Source organism: Desmodus rotundus, chromosome 3 (genome assembly GCF_022682495.2).
Source record: "Desmodus rotundus isolate HL8 chromosome 3, HLdesRot8A.1, whole genome shotgun sequence".
NCBI classification, from domain to species: Eukaryota; Metazoa; Chordata; class Mammalia; order Chiroptera; family Phyllostomidae; genus Desmodus; species Desmodus rotundus.
Genome location: NC_071389.1, coordinates 199,705,954 through 199,732,050, shown reverse-complemented (window position 1 = coordinate 199,732,050; position 26,097 = coordinate 199,705,954). Strand labels below are relative to the sequence as shown.

The 26,097-nt window shown below is 65.3% G+C and overlaps 1 protein-coding gene across 3 annotated transcripts in view; it reads left to right on the top strand.

The window, feature by feature from the left end:
- The first annotated feature begins 1,845 nt into the window (after window positions 1–1,845).
- WNT7B (Wnt family member 7B) overlaps window positions 1,846–26,097 on the top strand; it is a 43,544-nt gene continuing 19,292 nt past the window's right edge. Inside the window, exons 1-2 of one of the 3 annotated variants that reach the window (XM_053919709.2) lie at window positions 1,846–2,359; window positions 24,072–24,294. In XM_053919709.2, coding sequence (XP_053775684.1) covers window positions 2,264–2,359; window positions 24,072–24,294 — 319 coding nt within the window. In that variant the 5' untranslated portion in view covers window positions 1,846–2,263. Of the gene's footprint in view, window positions 2,360–6,342; window positions 6,641–24,071; window positions 24,299–26,097 lie in introns of those variants that run through there. The other 2 variants (XM_024579681.4, XM_053919710.2) reach the window with 2 other exon arrangements.

Sequence of the window (26,097 nt, the reverse complement as noted above, 5' to 3'; positions counted from 1 at the left end):
CGGTCACAGTCATTTAAGCCCCGCCGCACACCCACCTCTCCTGAAGATTCGCCCCATGAACGCACAGAGAGACTGAGGACGACGGCGGTGGGGTGCGCGGTGGCCTCCTGACAGGGTGCCTGGGTGGGGACACCGCCCGCCCCGCAGCCCCCAGAGCCGGCGTGGCCCCGTGGCCCCGTGGCCCGCCACCCCCCGCCGTGGCGCACCCGCAGCCGGGCACCGAGCCCCCGCATCGGGCCGCCAGGGGGCAGCATCGGCCCGCGGCCTGAGCTCCCGCGGAGGCTCCCCACCCCCACGGTGGGCTCCAGCCCTGGCGGCGAGGGCTCGGCCCTGACCCGCGCGTTTCGAGTTCAGCTTTCTGTCGCGAAACCCCGGGCGCTGGGGCGCAGGGGACACTCGGGCCTGAGGCTGCTGTCGTCATTTCACTTCTTTCTGTGCCTCAATTTCCCTGCCTGTGAGCATCTCCGGTGTCCCTGTCATTTGGGAACGCTGCCCATCCGCCCCACTCCGCACAGCTGCACCAGCCACCGCCCCCCCACTCTGATCGAGGGGCCATGGAAAGGCCCGCGCTCGGGTCGTGGCAAAGGTTCAGGGGATTGAAAGGATTAAGAGGGGATCAGAGGCAGGGGGTCGAGCGGGGACTGCGGGGGCGGGGTGGGGGGGGTGGGGAGGCAGGCTCTGAGCTCGAGGTCCCCTGAGTTTGGCTGGGTGGGACGGAGGGTGACCGGCAGCAACACCCCTCCATCACCCCCATGCTTCCAGGGTCCCAGCTGGCCCTCCCGGGACTAAGGTCTCCCCAGTCCCATCCACTCGCCCAAGAGCTGCTGCCCGGGAGGGCCGAGAGCGCGCAGCCGGAGAGGAGCCTGGCCAGGACCGTGGTTAGGCGCCGGCGGGTCCTGCCCCTCGGAGCCGACAGGGCTTCAGGGAAGCAGGGTCTGCGGGGCCCTTGGCGGCCACTCAGTGAGGACCGCGCCAAGCCAGACCGCTCCAGGTGTGGGAGGCACCGCGGCCGTTGGACCTCGCGTTCTGGGCGCTGACTGTGAACACTGAGCCCGGCCCTGCACAGGAGACCGACCCCACGCACCGCAGGGGCCAGGGGCGGGGCGGGGGGAGGCAGGGAACCCTCGCGGTCCAGGCGCTTCGCCCAGAGTCTGGGAAGAGCCCTCAGCAGCCTCCAAGCGGCCTCTATCGTGGCCCTTAGCCGCCGGGCTCCTGCAGGTCGTCTGAGCCATCCCCTGCATCTGGCCAGGCCTGCCTGGCGGTCCCTCCCCAGTCCCCACGCTGAGTTAGCAGTGCTGGCAGGTGGAGGCGACCCTGGGTGCTGGAGGGACGGCTCTGATCGAAGTCTTCGGGGAAGGCGCTGCAGCCTGGGCGAAGGGTGTGGCCCAGGAGGACCCTGTGTGGATCATTGCTGGGGGGAGGGGAAGCGCGCCAGAACGGCGATATGGCTGGGTGGTCTCTCCCTCCCCCACTAGAAACTGGAGGCCGAGTGGCCACCACGATCTGCATTGTCCATTCCCGGCCCCCCCACCCCACCCCCGCAGGCGAGGAGGCGCAGCCAGCCCCTCCGCAGGTGTCTCTTCCAAGCTGCACCCTCCCCCGAGCCCCCCCCCCCCCGGAGCCCAATCCCCCTTCCCCCAGCCCCGTTCTAGTAGGACAATCGGAAGGGAGCCGGCCTGCAGAGGGGGGGTCCGGGGGGTGGATGTGTTCGTGTGTCACGGGGGAGGGAGGAGAAAAGGGAGGGGAGAGCCGTGAAGCGAGGGAGAGAGAGAGAGAGAGAGAGAGCGCTGCGAGCGAGGAGGGCGGGCAGGAGGCGGATCCTCCTACCTGGGGCGCGCTCGCTCCCTCGCAGCTTGCTCGCCGGGGCCGCGAGTCACCTGGGGAGGCCGACAAGTGCGGACACATTGGCCGCCGCGGCGCTCGGCGAAGCGCGCACGGCCCCAGGCGGCTGCGCCCAGTACAGGCGGCGCCTGCCCAGCCGCCGCGCTCGGGCCCGAGGCCGGGTGCCGGTCCCCGTCCACGCTCGTGGGGCCCCGCGATCGCTCAGCCGTGCTCCGAGGTTGCGGCCCCCAGCCTAGGTCACTCCCCCAGGCGCAAGCGGCGGCGGCGGCCACCCGGGCTCACCATGGTGGCAGCGCGCGCCGAGTGCCCGCGCGTCGCCAGTCGCCCAAGCCGCAGCGCCGGCTGAAAGCGGTCCGCCGAGGCCCCCCGCCCCTGCCCGTCCCCCGCCCCGCCCGCGCGTCCCCACCGGCCGCCGCTGTCTATGGCGCAGCCCCCCTCCCTGGATCATGCACAGAAACTTTCGCAAGTGGATTTTTTACGTGTTTCTCTGCTTTGGCGTCCTCTACGTGAAGCTCGGGTGAGTAACGCCGTGGGTAGGGGCCGCCGCCGGGGGTCGGGCCGCCCGCAGGAGCCGCCTTCGGGGTGTCCCCGCGGGAACCTGAAGACCGGATGGGGCCATGGGCGGCTCTGGAGGATCTGGGGTTGGCGTGTGTGTTGGACCCTCGCTCAAGCCGGGCAAAGACGCAGTCGAGCCCCTCGAGCGGCAGGTTCTCCCGAGGGGTGCCCAGCTCAGGGCTGGAGGAGGGAGAGCAGGGCGCGCAGGCGGCCGCGGGCAGACTGGCGGGTAGCGGTGAGCGTGCCCGGCGCGTACTTTCACCTGTTTGGGCTCCAGGCCCCGGGGGTGGGACGCGCCTTCCCTCCCCGGGCTGCGCTGGGCGCTGAGCCCGGCCGTTCGCTTGCCGCCCGGAGGGCGCGCCGGGGCGGGGGGTGTGGGGGGCGGCGGTCGGCGAGGCCCCAGCGGGCGGGGGGCGCGCTCCTCGGCCGCGGGCGCGCAGGCCGGTGCACCCGCCGCGGCCCTTCGTCTCTATCCATCACCCGGACGTGTTGAAATTACCTTGACAACTTGTCCGGCTGGCTCGGGATGGGCTGCGCGGCCGCCCCGGCCGCCTCGGGCTCGGTCCGGGCCCTGAGCCCCCGCCCTCCCGAGTCTCTCGGCCCGGCCCCCTCTCGCCGCGCTCCCCCTGGCGCGGCCCGGCGGGCCGCGCTCACAGCAGTAGCTGCTCCGAGTCGTATTTCCACATTCCTGAACCCAGCCGAGTCCTTACCTGTTGAGCTGCGATCTCCTTTAGACAGACTCTGTCTCGGCCTCGCTCGAAGTGGGGGGGGGGGGCGACGTGACCGTAAGGGGGTGAGGTGCACCTCGCCGAGGGCTCCCACAGCCCCGCACCCCGCCGCTCCCTGCGCGCCTACTGTGCGCCGCCAGCGACGGGAGGTAGGTGGATCCCGGCAGCGCGCGAAGCCGGAGAACAGCCGCGAGCGAGGGCCGGGCCAGTGCCGCGGGCGGAGAGGCAGCTTCCTCCGCCCAGAGATCGAAGCTCCACCTGAGAATCATTTCGTCCATTGCCCCCTGCGCCATTTCCCTGGTGGAGAAACTGAGGCCGGTGACGGCGGGGGCAGGACTGGAAGCCCTCTGCCCCCGCCTCAGTTCTGCAGACCGGGCTGGCGCGCGTGCAGCTGCCGCTGGCTGTCTTTTGTGGGCCGCGGGTAGGCTGCGTCCCCGGCTGTTTGTTTACGGGAGGGGAGGGTGCGCGCATCCAAGGCTGCTGGGGCGGGGGGAGCGGGGGCGGCGCTGCTTTCTGGGCCCTCCAGCAGCCCTTGCAGCTACCCTTCCTGTGCCCCCCAAAGCAGCGGGCACCCCCTCACCAGGCTCTCTCTGCGGTCTGGTTCTCAGCGCTGAGGCCTTGTCCCCTCCTGGCGACCCTGGAGTTAAGTGCCCTTTCTCTCCCCCTTTCTAAGGACTAGGATGCCCAGCAAGGCAAGTCAAGCCGCTTGTCCACAAGAATCGGCAGAGCTGGGACTGGAGTTGGCTCTGGCCTCTGCCACCACCGCTCTTCCCAGGCTGCACTCCTCAGCAGGATCCCTCTGAAAGCCGTTTGCAGGGGGACTCAGAAGCAACCCCAACTCTCCACTCTCAGGCAGCAAAGGGAGCGAAGTCAGGGCCCAGCCTAGACTACCCCCACCCCAGACCCCCATCAGTGCTGCTCCCCCCACCCCCCGACCCGGTCAGCCTCCTGTTCTCCCCTGTAAGAGGGGCCGCAGCTCTGGCCATCCTGGACTTCCAGGGGGCCAGTGTTCAAACAGGGACAGCACCCTACCCTGGGTGCCCAGGCACAAGAGCCTGTCTTCTGTGGGCGCCTCTGAGAGCCGGCCAGTGGCCCAGGCTCTGCCCTCTGCTTCCGTCAAGGGACCCTGGAGTGGGGACTCCGCACCTCCCCACCCCTGCATTGTGCCCCTAAAGCACACTCTCATTCTTGGGGAGAGGAGAAATGAGGTCTCCACAAACACCCCTGTGGAACCACACCCAGGAAACCCAGAGAAACATCATGGGATCTGCTAAGGGTGTGGGGGGGCTCAGCCCTGGCCACCACCTCAGCGTTACCCATCCTTGATCTTGTGAGAGGTAGCGGCCTGCTTTCTTCGCAAGCCATCTTGGCTGCACAAGGCAGGGAGGAGAGGGAAGCTGGGCCCAGATGTCACCTAAGGGGTGAAGTGGCCTGGAAGCTCAGTGCGCTGAGGACGAGGTCTGGGTGGCCCTGAGTGAACTCTCATCCTCCCAGCCCACCTTCCCCCCATGGCAAAATGGGGTCACAGTAGTGCCTCCTTTACTGGTGCTGTAAAGGTTAGTCCCGGGGGCCTTTGCCATGAAATTGGGGGGGGGGGGAAGTGTCCCAATAAACACCTGTTCACACCAATCCAACCTTTCTGATTGTTAACGACCCCGATATCACAGCCACTGCAGAAGCCCAGGGGATGCCTCCACGCAGTGTATTCTGGGGCCTCAGAAAATGCCGGGGAATTGGGATTTCAGGGCCACCAAAGTTCCAACAGAATGTCAGAGATTGTGTGTTGGGGAGATACTCTGTAATCACAGCCTGCCAGCCCACACCTGTGCAGAGGGGAGCCCCCCTCCCCCACAAGTGCCCCTCAGCCAGTGCAGATGTGTGGCCCCCTGGGGGAGCTCCCAGACCAGCAAGAATAGAGAACTCAGCCCTCACAATCCCTATGGGGGTTGGGGTCCCCAAACCAGATGTGTCTTGGATTCTACACAATTTTAAAACAAATGGCTTTGGAGAGTCACTTCATCTGGGGACCGAGCAGCCTCAGAGCTCCAGCCCCGGAAGAGGCCAAGCCAGGCCTGAGGGTTGTCTGGATTCTGGGCACGCTCTCTGTCCGGGAACAGGGGGCATGAAGTTCCCAGACCAGCCCTGCTCCAGGCCTGCCTCCTGCCTTCGGAGCCAGGAGAGGCAGAGCAGCCTGGCAGCCCCGGACCTGGAGGAATGAAGGGGCCGCGGCAGTCCTCCCTCCTGAGCGCCAGGGTTTCTCCACACCTGGTCCAGAAGCCCAGAAAGCCACTTCCTCCGGGATCACTGGCCGTATTTCAGACACCTCTCTTTCCTTGTCACCGTAGCTGCTTTGTGCCTTTGCCCCAGCATCAGGGTCACAGGGCGTCCAGAGGAACACTGAGTGTGGCCAAGCTTAGCTGACGATGGGAGGTGGGACTCAAAGCCTGTGTTCCTGGGCTTTACAAAAAAATCACTGGAAGAAGGATTGCTCAGAAAAGTGTGTCCCACACTTATCACAACTGAAAGAAGGGCGGGGGAGCCAGAGATGGGGCCTCTGTGCACCTGTTGGGGGTGCATTCCCACTGTCAGCCTCTCAGAAGAGACTCCGAGGCCGACCCTGAAGGGACACCAGTGCGCATGTGCACAGGTGAGCCTTGCCAGGCTGGGCCTGGTTGGCCGTAGCGGGTGAGTGCTGGCGACCCACAGCCTGCCTCGCCAAACCCAAGGGCGCACGCGGGCAGAGGCGAGGCACACACCGTGCATCTGCGTGCACACCTGCGCCCTCGCTGATGCTCCCACGCCCCCGCAGGCACACACAGGCACATGCCTGCACATGCATGCACACCAGAGCACACATGGCCCAGCACAGCCCCCAAGAGGAGCGCACGCCTCCCCGCGGTTACCCTGTGGTGCTCCCCCCAGGTGCACCCTGCAGTGCAGGCCAGAGCTGTGTGGTTCGCTGAAGCTGCGGGAAGGGGACCCAGCCAAGGCAGTTTGGGCAAGCCCTGGGGGCGGCTCCCGCCGCGAGCTCGGGTCAGCCTCCCCTTTAAAAAAACCCGCCCGCGGAGGAGGCGGATGTAGGGGCGGCCCGGCCAATGGCAGCTGCGTGCCTCTGGAGACTTAGAGACGTGAGCCAGAGAGAGTGACAGAGCCGGTTCCGACCGATCCACCGACGGAGGTCCAGACCGCGGCTGAGGCGCACCCTCTGCCCCTTGCCGACCCTACCCCCCGCCCCGCACTCCAGCCGCAGCGCGATGCTCGGCCCTGGCGGCGGGGCACCGGCGACCACTGCGCCGGGACCCGTGCGCCAGGGTTCCTAGCGCCCGCTGCCGCTGCCCTACTTCGGGGAGGGCCGTGGAGACCCCGGCATCAGCTGGCTCAGGCGCCCTGCCCACGGGGCCTGCCCAGCCGCGCCAGGAGCGCCGGCCCACCATGCTCCTGCTGTCGCCGCGCAGCGCGCTCCTCTCCGTCTATTGCCCGCAGATCTTTCTCATCTTGTCCAGCGGCAGCTACCTGTGAGTGCCGCGGGCCGCACGCGGGGTGGGCGGGCGGGGGTGAGTGGGCTCCCTCTCCAGCCATCAGCATTGGAGCAGGGAGGGAAGGAAACGAGACAGTGAGGTCTCTGGGCGGGGCGCCCGGTGCGCGGCGCGCAAAAGCAGGGGTACTTTGGGTCGCCTGGCCAGCCTAAACCGCGGAGGTGGAGGACTGGGGGGGAGGGGGAAGTTTTGGCAGTGAGAAGTTCTGGCTTTGGGGTTAGAGAAAAGGTGGCTCCCGAGAGGCCTGACTGACCCCCAAGACCAGGCTGTGGACACCCAGCTCGAAGGCCAGAGGGTGCGGGGGCGGCGCGGAAATTCCCTGCGCGTCCCATCCGAGTCCTGGACCAGCAGGATCCCCCTCCCAATATGAATCCACGCAGCCGGCACGGTCGAGCCACATATGAGTGAGCCGCACGCACGTACCCTCCGCCCCGCATAAACGCTGGCACACACGTGCACGCTGCACCCCAACAGGTCGCTCCCCGTCTGTCCAGGGAGGTCGCTGCGGCTTCCGCCGACTTCCTGCCGCGCAGGAGGCCTGACCCCGGCCCCGGAGCCGACACCTCACCTGGTGGCGAGGGGGCGCCCAGTGCGCTGCGCGTGCGGCCAGCCCAGGTGCGCCCTGGTGTTCCGGCCGGGACAGCGCCGGGAGCGTGGGCGCGCGTGTGCATCGAGCGGGCCAGCGCCCGCTGGGCTCCGCGCAGCTCCAAGCAAGGCCGGGCCTGGCCCAGCGAACCGAGGGGGCTCGTTGGCGCAGCGGTGGCTTCGCTGGATTCCTAATGGGACGCATATGCTCTGGCCTCCGATTTAAAAAGAAGTTTGATTTATGGAACCGCCGTTTGGGGGAATTTAAGCTGGATGCTACTGATTAAGCCTCAGAGCCAGCTCTCCCTCCCTTTCTTTCCTCCTTTCACTCTCCCCCTCCCCCCCCTCCCCCTCCTTTACACGCGGGCCACGTCCGGGGTCGCCTAACGCGGCCAGAGGGGGCAGCCGCTGCCTTCCCGCTCCCTGTGCCACCCCCTCCCTCCACGCGGCCGCAGTCCTAATAAATTGCCGCGCCCCCACCCCCTTTTAATAGGGACGCAGCCAATTTCTCCTCCAGCTCCTAGGAAATTACTATCCTACCAGTTTTCCTTCTATAAATAGTCGCGCATCTTGAAACAAAAGTTCGCAACCACAGCCAGATGCTGCGAGGCCCGCGGTTTCCCGGGCTGTGGGGCATAATTACAAGGTCCGGGCGCAGAGAGCGCTCCAGGCCCGGCGGGCAGCCCCGGCTGCGGAGGCATCGCTTGGGGGGTGGGGGGGCGTGATGACTGCCCCGGGTAGGGCGCGGGGCGGGTGGGGACCGCCTGATCATTGGGGATTGGGGCTAGGAAAGAGAGTCCTGCTTCTGGCGTCTCTCCCAGGAAATGGATCCGTCCAGGGGGGCCTTGGAATCCCAGCCTCCTGTTCTCAGAGGGCAGAGGGTTCTCCGAGGTCGGAGGTGGAGGTCCAGAGCCCGCCCCCCTCCCCAGAATCCCTGGCATCTCAATCTTAAATCTTGCTAGAGAATCCGCAGCTACTCTGCGTTAGAACTCAGTTTGGAGCCAGCTGGCCAAGGTCTGCGTTACTGGGGAGGTGTCGGGGGTGGGAACCCTGGGCTCCCGGTACCAGTACTGTTTGCAGTGAGACTCTGAGAGGAGGAGGTGGGCAAGGGGCTCCGAAGCTGGTGTGGGGGGGCAAGGCAGCAGTGGAGGGGATCTGGGGCAGGTGGTGATCAGTATACCTCCTCGGGCCCAAGTTTCCTTTGGGTCTGGCCCTCCGGTCCGGTCTGCAGTGACCACCGTCTATGCCCACAGAGGCCTCCCCGTGGGCATGTGCTCTGCCAGCTTTGTTGACAGAGTTCTCCTGAGGCAACAGCTTTCCCCAGCGTCCCTGGGCCAGTGCTGGGGTCTGGAGCGGATGGGCGGAGGGCGCAAGTCAGGCTGCCCCTGCCCTGCCTTCAGCAGCCCGCCCTGCTGGACCTGAAGTCCCGGGGGAAGAAAGTGCTGATGCTAGCCTTTCCTGTGCAGAGACGAGCTCAGCGTTCCCAGGAGCTGGGGAGGGAGGCCTCCGGCATCTCTGGGCTTCCCTGCCCTGTCTGGGTGGGTGCAGGCTGCATACATGAGGTGCCATGGGTGGGAGCAGGGCCGGGCGATGCGAATGAAAGTGGACGTGGTGAGACGACCCTCCCTGGTGAGCTGAGCTGTTCCCGGGAGGCAGGTGAGGCGGCCCCTGCAGAAGTGCTTGGGAAGTGTTGGGGTCAACGGTCAGCCCACCTTAGCACTGCAGGGGTGAGTCAGAAGGCTGGCCCTGTGGGGTCTGAGAATGCCCTGGGCAGGGAGAACCCTGGGCAGAGGCTTCTTTCTGCTCCAGAGCACTTTCCAGAAGGCATCCCGTAGCTGGGATCACAGGCACTGGCAGACAGTTGATCCTGCCCCTGCATCTGGGCTGCTCTCCCAGCTCCCTGTCCCGGGCTGTGGCCTGTCGTGCACAGCGAACCCCAGACGCATGCCTGGGCCCCGCCACTGATCGGGTCCGACGGGTGTGCTGGCCTGGAAGGGCCCAGGCCCCTGCACTGTGCCCCCGCCCCCCATACTGAGCTCGGCCAGCTGAGCTTGTGTGAGGCAGCTCTGGCCGGTCACACCCTCCCCTGTGCCTCTGTTGTCAAAGCAGAAGCTCCCAGGGCTGGCAGGGGTGAGGGAGGGCCCAAGGGAGGGCAGGTGGGGGGCTGCGGGCCAAAAGGGTGGCCTGTGGTGCCAGGTCAGCTGGCATGGGGGCCTGAGGGAGGCCTTAGGCTGGGACCAAGCTGGCCTCCTGTGCTGGGCAGGTCCCTTCCGGTCTTGGCCTCTCTCTCCCAGATGTGGGGGTTGGTGGCAATGATCCCCCAGGTCTTCCGGTACGAGCCTCTCTTGGTGACCGCCTGCTCTGGGGAGCTGAGTGAGTCATGAGTGACAGGGTGGTTACTCACCGACCACCTGGCTGTGGGGGGTGGGGGGCACTCACCACTGCCCAGCCAGGGCTGGGCCTCTTCCCGGCTCCACTGCTGTGGCTTTGTTGGTGGTGTCCGCCGCAGCCCAGAGGCTCCGCGGGCATGCCCCTGGGGGGGGGCAGCTGAATCAGGTCCGCTCCTGTGGCATCACAGCCCCTGGGGGGCAGAGTGGGGCCGTGGCTCCAGCGTGGACAGGTCGCCCTTGGGCGGAGTAGCTCCAGCTCAGAAGGCCCGTCTGGAAAGAGCTCTGCTGTGCGGCCTCAGTCAGCCCTCTCCGGGCCTCTCCGGGGCCCAGTCTCCTCGTCTGTGCCTGCGCATGGAGAGTCTTCCTTCACAGACCCAGGTCCCGCCCACGTGCCTTCAGGTCTGAAAGGCCAAGCTCCGGAGAGGGGAGGATGTGTACGCAACGCAGCGTGGTGAGAGCCAGGGGACCCCCAGCTCATGATGGAGAAATCAAAGAGAGCCCCACGCAGTCCCTGCTGTGGGAGTGAGGCACACCAACCACTAGTGAAGAAGGGGCTGGTGAAGGAGTCCCTGCGGGGAGGGCGGGCTGGGCGGCCCGGCTGCCTCGGGCTCTGCGGTGTGATGGCCCTGTGGGAGAATGACCCACTTTCTGACCAGGTTTCCCTCGAGTCCTCGTGAGGCTGGGGCCCGATGGTGACCCAGATCCCATCTCTGTTCTCCCTCTTACTGCCTAGGTGCCTCCTGGAACCTCAGTTGTGTCCTCTGCACAGAGGATATCATGGGAACTCTAATCTCCCAGAGAGGGCGTACGAATTTAACAAGCAAATGCAGAGACGCGCTCAGCTGGGCTCCTGGTGTACAGTCAGGGCTCAAGAGACGGGGTCCTTCTCAGCCCTTAGGAGCAGGGAGGCCCCGTGGATGTGTTTGCTCAGGGTAGGGTGATGAACTCTCAAGGTGTCTTGGAGGGCTTTCTGGAGGAGGTGACGCCTAGGCAGGGTTTTGGAGGATGGATAGGAGTTGCCCAGACTAGACAGGAACGTGAGCGAGAACCCTGGAAGGAATAACACTCACTGTCAAACCCATTCATTCACCCGGGGTCACTTGAGGGGCCCTCACAGCATCTTGCTGAGGTGAGGGGGCTGAATGCCAGGGTCCAGCAAGGAGACCCTCTGCTGAGGTCCCCCAGAGCCCAGGGTGATAGCCCTCAGAGGAAGTGTTCTCAGGGGTGGGACAGGGGGCTGGCGGAGGTGCCCTGGAGGGAGAGGCCACCTCGGAGGGGGATGTTTTCTGAGGCCTCGACTGCGCATTGCTTTTTCATTGAGTTCCCGGGACTTGGTGGACACAGGCCTAGCAAGTCGCTCGCAGCAGGTGGGGAGCCCGGAACCCCAGCTGGGGGTCTGGACCAGTGCTCTGGGAGGAGGGTGGTGGCAGGGGGAGGGGATACAATGCAAGTCTTGAATGTGGGACCCAGACCTCCTGTCAGCTCAGGATTGTGGGGTACCCACAGCAGGCCCCCCGGTGCCACCTGTGCTCCCTGTGCCCTTGGAGCCTCTGTCCCCCTGGGGCAGTGGGAGGGCCTTCGCTGGCTCCCTCGAGGCCTCCATTTTCACGGCCCTGGGTCCGGCCTACATAGGGCTCAGCCCCCCCACCCCCATCCCCTCAGTGAGGGGACAGGAGGCTGGGCGCCCTCCCTTGTCAGATGAAACCCCGGCCCAGGGCTCCCTCAGCCTGATGAAAGGGTCATTGTGTGGCGCAGGCCACCCGCTGGCCAAGGACAAAACCGCCGTTTGTCCTCCTTCCCTGGCTCGGGGCTGGGGCCTCCCTCAGGCTGGCTGGCGGGGTGGGGGTGGGCACAGGTGCGCTCCCTCGTGCCTTTCTCCATCTTCCTTGTCTCCATCGCAGAGCTGCTCTGGGCTTAGGCCCCTCCCAGGCCTGCCCCCCACCCTTGGCGTCCTTACCCCTGAGCGGGGAGCCTGAGTCTCCAGCCAGCCCAGCTGTTGGCAGGGAGGTAGTGAGCTCTCTGGCCCTGGAGGCATGCAAACAGGTGCAGGAGTGAGGGCCCGGGATGCTGGGGAATGGCCTCGCCCGGAAGCCAGCCAGCCCTCACTGGTCCTCTGTGCCAGTGGCTGTGTGGAATGCTTGGCCCACTCCATGGGTGAGGCTGCTGAGGCCCGGAGGTGGTCGCCCCACGGCCCCCGTGGTGGAACACAACAAGGGGCCTCACCGACTGACTGGCACAGGGGCCTCAGGCTCTGGGGGTGCCACCGAGGGCCCTGTCTGAGCCTTTGAGTAGAAGTCACTACAATTCGGCAGTCCCAAGTAGCCATTGCAGCTGCTGCAGAGCCTCAGCCTGCCAGCACCCAGGGTGGAGCCGGGGAGGACGCTGCCCTGCCCAGCCTGCAGCTCCCGGGCATCCACGGTGGCCTGGGAGGTCCCGGGTTAGCATCCCCTGACTCCCATCCAATGACACCCTCCCCCCACGGCTGTCCCTGCTCCCCACACCAATCCACATGCCTCCCAGGGCAGAGGTTTCCCTGGTGCTAGAGAGGCCTGCCGCCCGGCCCAGGCCCCTGGGGGGAAGGAGCAGGGGGCAGGGCAGATATTGCTGCTTTGGCCCTCGCTGCCCCAAGTGGCGGACCAGATGGAGTGGGGATTCTTCTAGGGCGACTCTCCGTGCCTGAGCCCCCACCTGGGCGACACAGGGCTTGTATTCCCCTCGGGAGGACTCAGGCACCCCCGGGAAGGCCTCTCTCGGGACTGACCTGTGCACGGCAGCAGGGGTTCGCTTTGGCTCTTCCCTCCCTGGCCACCAGGGCGGGGCCACCCCTGGGGAGTGGTGAAGTGGGGTGCCCGAGGGTCCGCTGCTGTCTGTCATGGCTGAGGGGGTTGAGCCCAGATACCAGCCCCGTCTTGGCGGCCTCTCAGGCGTCCTGCCGACGCGGGTTTCCAGCAAACGCTGTTGCCCGTGACCTCACCTGGGCCTGGAAACCAGCGCCTCCCGCTGGCCAGAGCCGTCTGCTGACCAGGAGTGGTGAGAAGGCGGATCCAGACAGCCGGCAGTGACGGCTGTCGGTCAGCACGTTTGGAGCTGTGGGCTGTGGGCTTGGGGCAGCCTTGTAGGCCACCCGCCACTTTCCTGGACCTCAGTCCCTCCGTCTGGGCAATGGGCCTAGACGCTCTCTGCCCTGCTCCCCTGCTCCCCTTCCCCCTTCCTGCCACCCCCCACCCCTCCACGCCCACCCTTCATGCACGCCACAGCCTTGACGGCAGCTCCCAGAACACAACGGGCCATGTGCGCAGGAGGACCTGGGTGCCCCTCCTTCCTTCCCCTGTGCCACCATCCTCAGCAGGAATCCCTAACCCGGTGGTGAGGGTGGACCAGGGAAAGTGACCTCTGACTTGGCGCTAAAGAGTGCTGGAGGAGGGACGTCCTTGCTGGCCTGGGGGGGGGGTGACTGTGGGCGTGGCTGGGGGTGGGACATGGGTGGCCCCCCACATAGAGTGGGGTGGGTGGTGGGAGGTGAGGGTGGAGTGGCAGGGGGGCAGCTGCCCCAGGCCTGGGGGCCGAGGGAGGGCAGGATGGGCAACTTTATCCCGGGTACGGGGTAGACAATGGGAGGCAGAGGGGGCTGTTTCTGCCGTTGGCCTCAGATGGAGGGGCTTCATGGAGGGGGCAAGGCCCCCTGGGCAGGATCTGCGGGCTGCCGGGGGGTGGTTTGTGGGGGGCGTCAGTGTGCAGGCTCTTCGAGGCCAGCAGCTGCCCCCAGCCTCCAACGCGGCACCTGGCTCCTGGTCGGTGCCCGGTGAACATGTGTTGGTGGTCAGACAGCCGCTCGTGTCTGGGGCCCAATGAGGCCCCTGCTCTGGTCAGGGACCCCTGCCTGGGGTGGCGGAGGGATGGGTGACTTCCCGGCTCCCCTGACTCAGGTCTTCCCCGGGGTGACCTCACTGCTGGCCGGGAGCACTGGGAATTTCCAGGTGCCACAGCCACGCCCCTGCGCAAGGAGCTGGGTCCATTCCTTTGCTGTCCCCATCTTCCCCAGCCCATCCTGGGTGCCCGTCTGTCCCCTCTGAGCCCTGCAGTGGACTGAGGTGGTGGCTTGGCCACATGCGTGGGAAAAGCCCCTATCCTGCCCCAGCAAGTCATGCCCCCTGGTGTCACTGTCCCGGGGGGAGCACAGTGCCCGACATGTGCAGGTCCCCAGGGTGGCCTTCCTGCACCTCAGGCCCATGAAATAGGGCAACCCAGGGAGGGTGCCCAAGAGGTGTGCCTTGGGGTTGGCGGGGCAGATGGGCGTCAAGAGAGCACTGGACGGGGAGTCAGCAGCCTCAGGCTCTGGAAGCCACCCTGTCCCCAGTAGCTCAGAGCATACAGGGCCTCTGGGCTCATCACACAGGGTGTGGGGACCCCAGGGCCACGGCCCTGGACATGCCAGGTGGGGGCTGCTGTCAGTTAGTATCCAGGGCTGGTGCTAGGCTGAGGGCTGGGAGCTGCTGGAGAGCCCCACCTGCCCCCTCTCTCAGACCCCAGCTGGTGGCCCTGTGATGGGGCCAGGCTGCACTCCAGGCTGCAGCCCCCGGGGGTGTACAGGCGTGGACACCTGGCCCCGTGTGCCCTTATTTCCCTTCCAGCTGCTCCAGGGTGTGAGGTATGGTAAGGAAGTCCTCCTCATTGTCTAGCTTCTGCCCCACTAGTGGACATTGCAGGGGCTCCTGCTGCCCCCAGGATGCCCACCACCACGTGCTTGGTTCCTGCCCCTCCCACAGGGGTGCTGAGAGCCAGGGTTTGCAGCCGAGTCTGAGTGTGTGCCCAGAGGACCCTGGGCTCCCCCTCCCTGCCTTCCCTCCAGCGTGGAGATTCCTGCAGGGGGAGGGGGGAGGGGGGTGGGAAGGCAGCCAGCAGGGAAGAATTCTGAGGAAACAGGAAGTGGGGAGAAAGAGCCAGGGCCTGGCAGGCCCTTGGCTCTGATGCCCAAACCCTGCCAGGTGGTTGCATGGCCTTAGCAAGATACTCACATCTCCAGCTGGGGGCTGGCCATAGAAGGCGGGGCATGCTCAGGTCCCCAGGCCACCCCTCTCAGGCAAGGCCCCGGGGCCCCGGAATTGGGGGCCATTGTGAAGGTGCTGGCCTCCTTAAGCACTCAGCACTTTGGCAGGGCTTCACGGCCCAGATGCCCAGGGGGGAAGCAGGCCGCTCCCGAGGGAGTGAGCACCCTGTCCCTCAAGGCATGCAAGCTAAGACAGTTGGCTGAGGAAGCCCTGGTGGCCCAGAAATTCTCAGAAGGAAAAGCCCAGGGCAGTGGGCTGCTTAAAGAGCAAGGCAGGTGGGGAGGGCTGCACCTAGGACTCTGGCCCAGAGAGGGTTCCCACCTTTAGTGAGAGCGGGTGCAGGGGCCATAGACCTGGGGGTGGAGGCTGCTCAGAGGTGACTGCGCACTATCCACTGCCCACACACCCGCCGCTCGGACCCTGGCCAGAGTAGCCAGGAGGGCTGAGGCCTGGCCGGCCCACGAGGCGCCGAGACTCAAGGCCTGGCCACGGGCCAGCGGGGCCTGCCAGTTTCTTCCCACCTGTTCCAACCGCCTGGCTGCCCATCATCTGTCCTGAGGTTACAGGCTGGCACCCTGCTCACCCAGGCCTGCAAGGCACCCCTGCATCCAGCAGATCTGGGGTGTCGGGACTGAGGCTGAGGCCAGGGCTGGGGTGTCGGTCCTGCGTGGGTCTTAGCTCACCATGCACCAGCGCTACTGTGGCACCCGTGTCCCCTTCTGTCTCCTGAAGAGTGAGGTGGAAGGTCTCAGGAAGATGCAGGGCACAGCCAGGGCTTCAGGAAGTGTGGCCATGGTCTGGCCAGACAGGGGTCGCTGACTCTCGGCCCTCAGCAGCCTCTGTAGGATCCTGCCGTAGAGGCACTCAGGCTGGGAGGGAGGACACAGGGGAGACCTAGGCAGGCTTCTTGGAGGAGGAGGCATCGAGCAGGGCCTGGAATTTTGCCTTGCTGCGGGTGGGAGTAGAAAACCTCTGAAGGGGGAATTGCAGGTCCAGTGTGGCCTGAACCCAGGCATGTCACCAGGGGCCCTGAATGCCCAGCAGATGTCTGGAAGTTTCTGAGGTCAGGGACCAATGTCTTGGGGTCACAGTGACGGGGTGAGGTTCTGATTTCACAGATTTAGCAGGTGTGGGGGCTGCTTATGAATGTGGGGGACCCCCTTGGCTCACCTCCAGCAGGCTCAGCCCTGCCCCAGAGCCCTGCTGGCTGCCTGCTGTCGCCCAGGCTGTCTGGTTTCTCTCTAGGGTGGGGCCCCAGGAGGCCAGGCTGGGAACACTAGCTCTGTGGGGAGGGCGGCCGCCAGCCTGCCTGCAGGGGGCGGGAGGGGGTGGTGATGTGCTACTCTCTTCCCCCGGGACACTGAGGGCATCCTCCCCATTGGACAGCTGGGCAAACTGAAGCTCGGAGGGGCCGGTGAGAGTCAGCGGTTGAGCAGAGCTGGACTCAGGGCCCCAACCCCAGAGCATTCTCTTTAGGGTATAGCTACAGGTGCCTAGGTTGTCACCTCAGCCTCCTGCTTTACAGATGGGAAACTGAGGCCCAGGTGGGGCAGGGTTGGGGGGAGAGGGATGGCCTCATGACTCAGCAGTGCCCCTTCCCTCCTCCAGGCCGCTCTGTGCCTCCTCTGGGGACACCCTCGTCCCTACCCACCCCCTGGGACGCCCCCTTCTGGGTGTTTGTCCCCACCACCGCCCTGCTGGGTCTGGGTTCTCCCAGCCCGGGGCCAGCGCAGAGAGAGGCCACCAGCCAAAAGAGGGCTGGCGGTTCTGTACTTTCAGATGGGGAAACTGAGGCTCGGACAGCCTCGGGGTGCCTTCCACGAGTCTGGGAATGTCTCCAAGCCCCATGCTCCCCGCCGAGCTGGGCCTTGAACTCCAGCAGGGGAGGGAGATGAGCAGACTCAAGACCAGAGGAAGGACAAGGGACCCGAATGCCACCGGGCGCTTGCACCAGCCACGTCTGGCTCAGCCCTGTCTGTTCCCTTCTGTCCTGTCCCCTTCCACAGAGGAGGGCTGGGGGACCCATCTGCAGGCAAGCCCTGGCACTCTGACGGCGGCTGGGGGGTCTGCGGAGTGACCCCAGGCCTGGAAGGTGTCCCTATCCCCAGGCGGGGGCACCGAAGCCCCCTTAGCCCCCACAGGCTCCAGAGCTGGCCCACCTGTGGCTTGAAAGTTCTGGGCCAACCACTGCTCACCTGAGAGGCTGGCGGGAAGTGGCCTTGGGTGGGCGTGAGGGCCAGGTGCCTCCCTCTCAGGTATTTGCCGAGTACTTCCTGGACAAGTGGATCCAGGCTCCCCTCCCGGCTGGTCTCAGATAATTGGAACATTCCTCAAATATTTTGCCGGAGGATGCCCGAGAAGGAAGAATTACGAAGCTCCCCAGGCCAGGAGCGTGGGCTGGAGGCGCCCTGGGCAGCTGGGCAGCCAGGGCTGGGCCAGGAGTGGGGGCTCGGAAGGAGGCCAGGGATGTGGCCCAACTTGGCCAGCTTGTCCCCACCTCCCAAGGAGCTGGGGCTGGGGTGGGGGCTCACGGTCAAAACCAGCTCGGAGTCTAGCTGGGTGCTGGGCCATGTTGGGGAGCCCCACCCTGGGGAACCCACAGGAGGTGGGGGTGCACAGCTCTGCCCCGGACGGTGTTAGGAAAAGCCCAGGGGGTCCAGTGCAGGGTCCTGCTCCCTGGGGAGGACGGTGGGTCCGGAGGACAAATCAGCCTGGGGACGGTGGGACAAATGCGCAGATGCACCATCCAGAGTGATGCAGGGAGAGAGGGAGCGATACAGGGCGTGCTTTTGGCCAACCTCGTGACCGCCACCTTCAGCCCTGCCAGCTCAGGCCCCGAGGCCACTGTCCTGCTGTTGTGGGGCGGAGCAGGCTGGCATGGGTGGGGTGGCCCCAGAGGGCAGAGGGGGCTGGGTGGGCTGCTCCCCCAACACCTGCCACCTGGGGTTGGGGAGTGAGGGACGGGACAGGTATCCCCCTGGGACCCCCTCCTGGCTCTAGGGGGAGGGGCTGGCCTGGGGTCTTGAGGCCCAGAGGGTTCGGTCTGGGAAGAACTTGGGTTGTGATGCCCCCTGTGGGTGCTGCCTTGGTCCTAGTCCCAGGAGCATTCCCAGGCCCCTGAGGCTGCTCCAGGGCAGGGGGTGGGGGTGGGCTGCCGAGCCCAGGGACAGAGCCCAGAGGGGGCGCTAGGGCCAGGTGGGCCGCCCCTGCTGGGGTGTCTGTCGTGGGCTGCGGTCTGTGGGGTCAGCGCTGGGGAGTGCACAGGGGGACGGAGAAGCTCAGGTGGAGGTGCCTGGCTCCCGTGGCCGCTGTGTGATGCCCGGCGGCCAGGTCTGGGACCCTTGTTTGAAGGCCCTGCGGACAGATCTGCCAGCTCTGGGCCTGGAGGCTGCCTGTCACGTGTCCTGGGCTGGCAGCGACACCTCTTCCACTGGGTTTTTTAAACAGAAAGGCGCAGCCTGTCCCACTACCGCCACACTAGGGACCCATGCCCGATGGTCAAAGGCCCCCGGGGAGCTTGGGGCCGCTTCATCCCTCACTGCCCACCTCCCACGACAGGAAGTACTGGGCCTTCTAGGGAAGGCGGGCGTTTTCTCAACCATGTGAGAAGTGGGAATAAAAACTTTTTTATTGACCTAAGTGAAAACGGGCTGTGCCCGCCACCCAGCCCCCCAACCCTATCCCACTGAGGATGTCCGCGTTTTGATGCTCCGCTCTCTGCACGAGCCTGGGGACTGCCCCTGCAAGGCACCCCAGCTGGTGGGCCTGAGGCGTCCCTGCGCGCTCCACTTGTATGTTCACTGTGGGTCCGTCATTCCCAAAAGTTTTCCCACGAGGACCCGGTGTCCGGCACAGCGCCTGGTAGGACAGGGACCCACCGTCCTGAGCCAGCCCATCTGGTGGGGAGTGTCCATGACTCAGTCCCTGGCCTGAGGGGCTCATTCCAGCCCGGAGACAGTTGGGCCTCCTTCAGGGCCCCCCAAGGGTCCCCAGTGCATGGAGGCCCTATGTGCAGCCTCCCGTTAGGAACCAGCGGGGGAGGGTGGCTCTCCAGGTGGACAAGTGACCACCCCCCAACTGTCTCAGAGGGCCAGGGGTGGGAGTGATGAGGCACTGACCAGTCTGGGGCAGGAGGTGGGGGTCGCAGCCCCTCCCCCCACCCTTTTGAGCTACTTGGCAGGAGGCTGTACCTCTGCGGACCTCCGGTCCCTACTCGTACTCTGCAGGAAAGAATGGTGATTATTCACAACACTTGCTGCTCCTCTTAGTACCAGCACATAGTAGGCACTCGCTCTGCCTTGAGCCACCAAGAGCTGAACGGCACGAGGGTCTTAGGTTACACTCCCGGCTGCTGGGACAGGCGCTGGAGGGTGGTTACCTCCTGCATGAAGCCGATGTCCCCCGCAGAGATGGGGGGACAAAGTGGCTCTAATCCTGGACGTAGGTGCGATGCTGGCTCCCCCGCCCGACGCCTCTCAGGGCCTCGGGGTCCTCGATGGTGGTGATATAACACAAATGTTCTTCCTCAGGGATGCTGGAGCTCGGTGCGGGGGGCTGCCCTGAGGAGCCCCTGCAGGCTGGGCCTGCCAGGATGGTCTTAGCCGAGCCTGGCAGCTGCCACCTCACCCCTCAGCCCCCTGGAGCCACCTTGTCCCCTGGGGGCCGCTCTTCCTACCTCCCTGCTGTCCAGCAGCAGCCGCCTCCTTGCACAGTGTCCGGCTCGAACCCAGTGCCAGGCCCTCGGCTGGCCTCACCGCCCTCTGGTCTGAGACTGGAATTCCTGTCCATAGTCCCCAAGGGATGAGAACTTCTTGTCTGCAGGGTCCGGGACCCCCTCTCCAAGCCCCCTCCTCTGACCAGCCCCGGCCAGGGATGAGAAGGGTTTCCAGGCTTTCAGCTTTGTCCCCTCTTCCTAGTGTCCTGCCCATGTCCTGAGGCCCCTGAGCAGCGCAGCGGGTGAGCCCAGAGCAGGGTTTCCCGTGGAAAAATCAGCAACCGAAACCGGAGCGCCTGCCTGGCTTCTCCGTGCGCACGCCGGGCACCTGAGTAGGCTGCTGCAGGCCGGGAGGGCACTCCGAGGGCTCTCACCACTTCGGGGTGAGAGCCCCCTGCAGGGCAGCCTGGTGAGAGTGCCGCAGCCGCCCTCACCCCGACCGCCCACCGTTCCGGACGCTCCCCTCCCGAGCGCCAATTATGTGGTTAGTCTGTATTTTTATCCCTGCGTTGCCTCCCCAAGGATGGCCAAGTGGGTCACCCTTATCAGCAGCACCCTCCCTTCCAGGCCAAAGGAAGTCCGGGGGTGTGGCAGGGCCAGGCCTGACTGGAGGGTGTGGGGGCTCTGGAGGCAGGGCCGCTGGGGTGGCTGACAGGGTCCCAACCTCATGCGCCAGCCGCGGAGGTGCCTGTGAGGCTGGATGAGTGGAGGGTGACGTGGAGGGTCCCTCCGGGGAAGCAAGCTGTCTTGGGCGTGGTGTCCCCTCTTGGCCACACTCTCGTGTTTGTGACGCACCCCCCTGTGTGGAGCCACAGCTCTGCCTGGCTGTGTTGCCTTGGGCGGGTCCCCTGGCCTCTCTCAGCTCCAGTTGGCACCCCTGCAACACAGAGCTGGCAAGGTGAGCCTGGCCAGGGGAACACCGGGATGTGGCAAAGGCCGTGTGGTTGAGGTCGGCGCTCAGAACAGGGGCGTTAGTGTCGTTGGGGGCAGAACCCCGCATTCTAAGGAAGATGGTTTTGAAGTTATTTCTGAATTATCAGCCAGATCTGATCACTCCCGCTCCCCGGGCAAAATGTAGGGTGACGCTGTCCCGAGACGCCTGTGTTCACCTGTAGCCCAGCACTGGCCGGGGTGGCCGGGGGCTCCTGCTCCCTACACAGCAGCTCCTCGTACCCCGGGGAGGCGTACAGGGAGTCTAGGTGGGGTGTCACCTGGGAAAGACTCCCCTTGTCTCCCTTACCTGTGGCCGGGGTGCAGGAGTCCTGTGTATAGATAGCATTTAAAAAAAACTGCGGTCAAAATACGTGTAACATAACCCTTGCCTCTGTAACCATTTTCAAGTGTACGAGTGTGTGCGTGGTGTTTGGTACATTCAATGTTGTGCAACCATCACCTCCATTTAGTTCTAGAACTTTTTTCATCCCCCAGATGGAAAGGCCACGCCTGTTAAGCAGGTACTCCCCACCCTGTCCCCCAGCCCCTGGCAGCCATGGTCGCCTTCGCTGGACACTTCACCTGCGTGGGAACACGCATGATGCAGCCTCTCATTGAGCATTATGTTCTCGAGGTTGTCCACCCACATCGAGTGTGCCCCACCTCCCCCTCGTGCCGGACAGTGCCCCACTGCGCGGACAGGCCACACCCGGTGTGCTCGCTCCGACGCTGGCTTGTTTCCTCGTGTCGGTTATTGGGAGTCGTGCCGCTCTTGACCTGTGTGTTCACGCTTTGGTTTGCACACCTGTCTTCGGTTCTCTTGGATATGAGCCACGGAGCGGAAGCGCCGGCCCCGTGGGCTGCACCATTTTGTGTTCCTGCCAGCACTGCACGAGGTTCCGGGGCCCCCACGTCCGGGCCAACACGCGTTCTCTGGCCTTTCGAGCACAGCCGTCCCAGCAGTGTGAGGTGGCCTCTCCGTGGTCCTGTGGTCCTGGTTGGCATTTTCCCCACCTGAGTGATCTTTCCACCTGCTCGTGGCCATTTGTAGGTCTTCTTCGGAGAACTGTCTCTTCAAGCCCTTTGCCCATTCTCAGATTGGATTATCTTTTCAGGACTGAGTTGCAGAAGCCTTTTTAGATGTAATCCTTGAGTGTTCACTCATTCTTTATCTCACTCCACACATACAGACACTCAGGGGCAGTGACTGGGGCAGCCCCCGAGGCCCCAAACGCAGCTCGGACTGGACACTGCCCTCAAGGTGGGGACGCAGGTCACGGGCCGGGGCTGAGGTCGGTGCCAGAGGGACACGTGCCTACTGTGTGAGTCCTCAGCGTCTGGGGCTGAGGGGTTTGAACCCAGTGGGGCTTGTGCTTGGGCCCCGGAAGGGAAGTAGCATTTGCTGTCCAGAAAAAGGAAGCGAGTGACACCCTGGGCAGAGGAACCAGCACAAATGTAGACGAGGGCCCTTGGAGGCCAGGTCCCAGGAGACCTCCAATTCTAGGCAAAGGAGCCCAGGGAGCTATGGATGGTCTTTGAGCAGGGGAGTGTCGTGGTCGGATCTAGGTGCTGGCAGCAGTGGGGATGGGGGGCCTGCCTGGAGGCGGAGGACCAGGGCCGCAACGACCGGTTTCACCCACCCCGAGTGCCCCTGGAGACCCCGGTCAGACCCCATTTGTCTGCATTCCTGCCCCCAGCAGCGGTTCTTACCCCAGGGTGGGGCCTTGCAGCCTAACTGCGGGAAGAGGTCGGGAGTGGGGAGCTTGCGCTCAGCGTGCAGGACCCAGAGCGGGCGCTGACCTGTGGCCTGGAGCCTGGCGCCCGGCAGGGTTCCCATCCGTCTCATTTCCCCAGGTCGGGTCGGCTTTCTGAGGCTCTACAATTACTCTGGGCCGAATTCCCCAGATTCCAGCCCGCTCCCAGCCCCACCCGCCCGCGGCTCTTCCTCCACGCCAGCCTCCAAGTTTCTGCCCATTGTGCCCGTGGGAGGCCCGGGGGGTCTCGGCCAGATTAGCGGGTGGGCCGGGCTGGCTGTGGGGATTGGATGTCGGCTGGGTGTCCGGGACTCAGCACGTGCTGCGGGCTCACGCCCCACGGGGACTTTCCCAGCTGGCTGAGGGCGCTTGGCCGCCCTGGAAAAACACTGGCCACCTTCTCTCCAGAAAGGGGCAGGTGGGCGGTGGCCGCAGGAGGGGGCTCCCTGTGCAGCAGGCCAGGGCCATGGGCTTGGGGGAGCCCCTCAGAGTCTCCCCCACTGCCACCCTTCAGCCCTCACGAAGCAGCCAGGTGCTGTTTTGAAACCCAGCTGTGGGCTGTCGTTCTGCCAAAACCCCCCACCTGCTTCCAGCTTGCTGCCCCTTCGCCTCCGGGCGCTTAAAACCAATTGGTACAATTTCAGTGGAAAACCGTTTGGGGGTTCCTCAAAAAGCTAAACAAACTACCGTGTGACCCAGCAGGTCCACTCCTGGGTACACGCTTGCAAGAATTGAAAACAGGGGCTCAGACGGCAGTGTGTGTTCCCGGCAGTGCTGCTCCCTGAGTCACAGGAGGAGCGGCCCTGAGGCCCACTCGGGTAAATGGGTAAACAGAATGTGTCCCTCCAGACGGCGGAATATTATTCGGCCTTAAAAAGGGTCAGAGCACCGCCACCGGCCACAGCGTGGGGGACCCTTGAGAAGATAATGCTCAGTGAAAGCAGCCATGTGTCGTGGGATTCCATCGGTGTGAGAAGCCCAGCCTAGGCAAGTCCACAGGAGCAGAGAGCAGATTCGCAGTGGCCAGGGGCTGGGGGAGAGGATGGGGAGGGGCTGCTGAGGGCGTGCGGTGTCCTTTCGGGGTGGTGACACTGTCTAGGACTCAGTCGAGGCGGCGGTTGCCCGACGCTGTAAACGTACTAAATGCCGCGGGACTGCGCCCTTTAAAATGTTTCGGTTCCTGTTACGTGAGCTGCACCTCGCCAAACACGCTGACCACGGCTCCAGAGAACAGAGACTGAGGCTGGCGGCGCCCTCCGGTCCCAGCTCCTGGAGGAGGCCGGGAGAGTCGCTACAGGGCGCCCTCAGGGGAGGGCTCTGAGGACACGATGTGGGGCCACACCCCGCCAGCCCCCGACACAGTAGGTGCTCAGTTCCCGTCAGCTCCTTTTTCTCCTTGGAGGGCACCCGGCCACCCAGAAACGAGTGGACAATAACCGCAGCTGAATGCAACCTGTCTCCCTGGTCCTCCTGTCCGAGCTCGCGTGATGGTGGTGGCAGCGGCGGTGAGGGGCCAGCAGAGTCTTGCCCCTATTCCACGGATCCGCAGACGGGGGCTCAACGAGGCACAGTGCCCTCCTGAGGTCACGCAGGGGATGCAGCTGCAGCTGGACCTGGTGGGCTCAGCTCCCAACCCCCCGCTCGCTGGGCAGCCTGCCCCGCCCAGGCATGCGCTCCTGGGGAGCTGGGTCTACCATGATGGGGAAGCCCCGGTTCGGGAGCTGGAGTGTACTGCTGGGGGCAGCTGCGTCCAGCCCCAGGCTGATGGTTGTCAAATGCCCAGAGGGTCTGCTCCGCCGAGTCAGAGGCACAGGGAGCCACGGGTCCCGCCTCCCGCGGGACTCTCGATGTGTGTTTCTGTGACCCGAGACCCCATGGTTCATGCGATTTGGAGGTCAAGGGGCTGCGGGCGCGTGTCCTGGGAAGCGGCCCCTCAGGGGCAGGCCCTGCCAGCCGCTCACCTGCCCTGTCCCCTCCCGTACGCAGAGCGCTGTCATCGGTCGTGGCCCTGGGAGCCAACATCATCTGCAACAAGATCCCCGGTCTGGCCCCGCGGCAGCGCGCCATCTGCCAGAGCCGGCCCGACGCCATCATCGCGATCGGCGAGGGTGCGCAGATGGGCATCAACGAGTGCCAGTACCAGTTCCGCTTCGGGCGCTGGAACTGCTCCGCGCTCGGCGAGAAGACGGTCTTCGGGCAAGAGCTCCGAGTAGGTAAGGGCACCTCCGGGCTCGCGGGGATCCCGCCCTCCGGGCTTCGGGGGCCGGGGGCCAGGCCGTCTGCCCACCTGTCCGCCCACTGAAGGTCAGGCCAGGCCAGGCCCCCCACTGACCAATTCTGTGCCACAGCACCTCCCTGCGCCCTTCTCCACTCCTGGCTTGGGGGGGGTGCTGGGACCCCAGGGACACCCAGACCTGGTCTGGCCCTCTGGGACGCTGCCACGTCGGGGCCAAGGGAGGTATCCGTGGGAGCCAATCTGTGTGAGTGGACGAGGGTCCTCACTCTGGGCTGTGGGGTTGGGGACATCGAGAGGGTGTGGACGTGAGCCGGGCAGGCTGGTGGTGGGCAGTGCGGTGCAGCGGTCGGAGGTGCGCCCTGGTGCTGCGGAGCCGCCTCGCGCACCCAGGACCCCGTCATCCTGGCACCTGCACTGCTGTACCTGGACATGGGAAGATGGGAGTCGAGTCTCATGGGGTGGTTGGGGGGTGCGATGCGAAGGGTGCCCCGCCCCTGGCAAGTGTCGTGTCAATGCTACTGTGACCCCGAGAGTGGAGGGGGTTCCAGGCAGAGGGAGCAGCGTGGGCACCCAGGCACGGGACGCTGCAGTGTGACTGGTATGGGAACGCCGAGGAGTCTGCCGGGCTGGAGGGCGTGGTGCGGGGGTGTGCATGTGGAGGCAGATGGGGTGGGGGAGGGGTGCGCCTCCTGTTCCATGGGCTGCGGCAGCCGCCATAGCACACCAGGCAGGGGTGTCAAGGTCTCTGCTGGCTGTGCCCCACTTTGCTGTGCCCCACTGTGCTGTGCACGGCCACACACTGTGTCTCCATGTCCTCCCAGCCCTGGGAGTCTCTGCCGTGCCCATTGCTCAGGCAGGGAGACTGAGGCCCCGGGAGGGGCTTAGAGGGAAGAGTGGGACTTCCGGAGCCGACCTGGACTTGAATCCAGCTATGTGACCTCAGGCCACGCGGGCTGCTCAGCACCTCAGTCTCATTTGTAAAATGTGCTCCAAGCAACTGGGCCCTCACCTGGGTCCCCAGTGCCTCTCCTAGTGGCTACACACAGTAGGTTCTCAATAAACTGCTCTTGAACTAGTGAGGGTGGGGACAGTCACGCAACCTGCCCCTCCAGGCCGTCTGAGTGTCAGATGGGGGAGTGACAACTCGGGGTGCACCATCAGGCACGCGGGGGGTGCCTTGATCTCAGACCCCAGCCTGTGGACACAGGTGGGCCTCCAAATGTGTGGGCACAGCATGTCCTTCCAGTCCCAGAGAGCCACAGCTGCTGGGACCCAAGCCAGAGCCAGAGCTCTGCAGGGCTTGGAATGCCTGGCATGGGGTTGGGGTTGGGGTGGCGCAGGGGAAAGCCCCCAGGGGCCCTTTTGCGGTGAGCAGCCTGTGGGTGGCACCTGGCACAGCCAGGAAGATGGCCCCGCCCCTCCCTGGGGCTCCACCACCCAAGTGCAGCTCCTGCCTCCAGGTGCCACCTGGGGAGGCGGGGCTGCCTGGCCATCCATCGCAGTCCAGGGGCCCACCTACCTGCCTGTTCCCTCGCCCCTGGGACCCTGGGCTCTGAGGCAGCTGTGAGCATCTCAGCTGCACAGCTGAGGACGCCTGGCCCCAGGGCAGGTGTGGGGGTGCCTGCGGCCACAGGGCTTGCGCGCAGTGGAGCTGCATTCAGATCCAGGTCTCCTTTCTAGAAATCTTCAACGTCTCCCCGTGCAAACAGAGACGGGCAGTGGACGTGGCCCTGTGGCCCAACAGAGGGCTGGGATCTGGGACCTTATTTGTGGTTA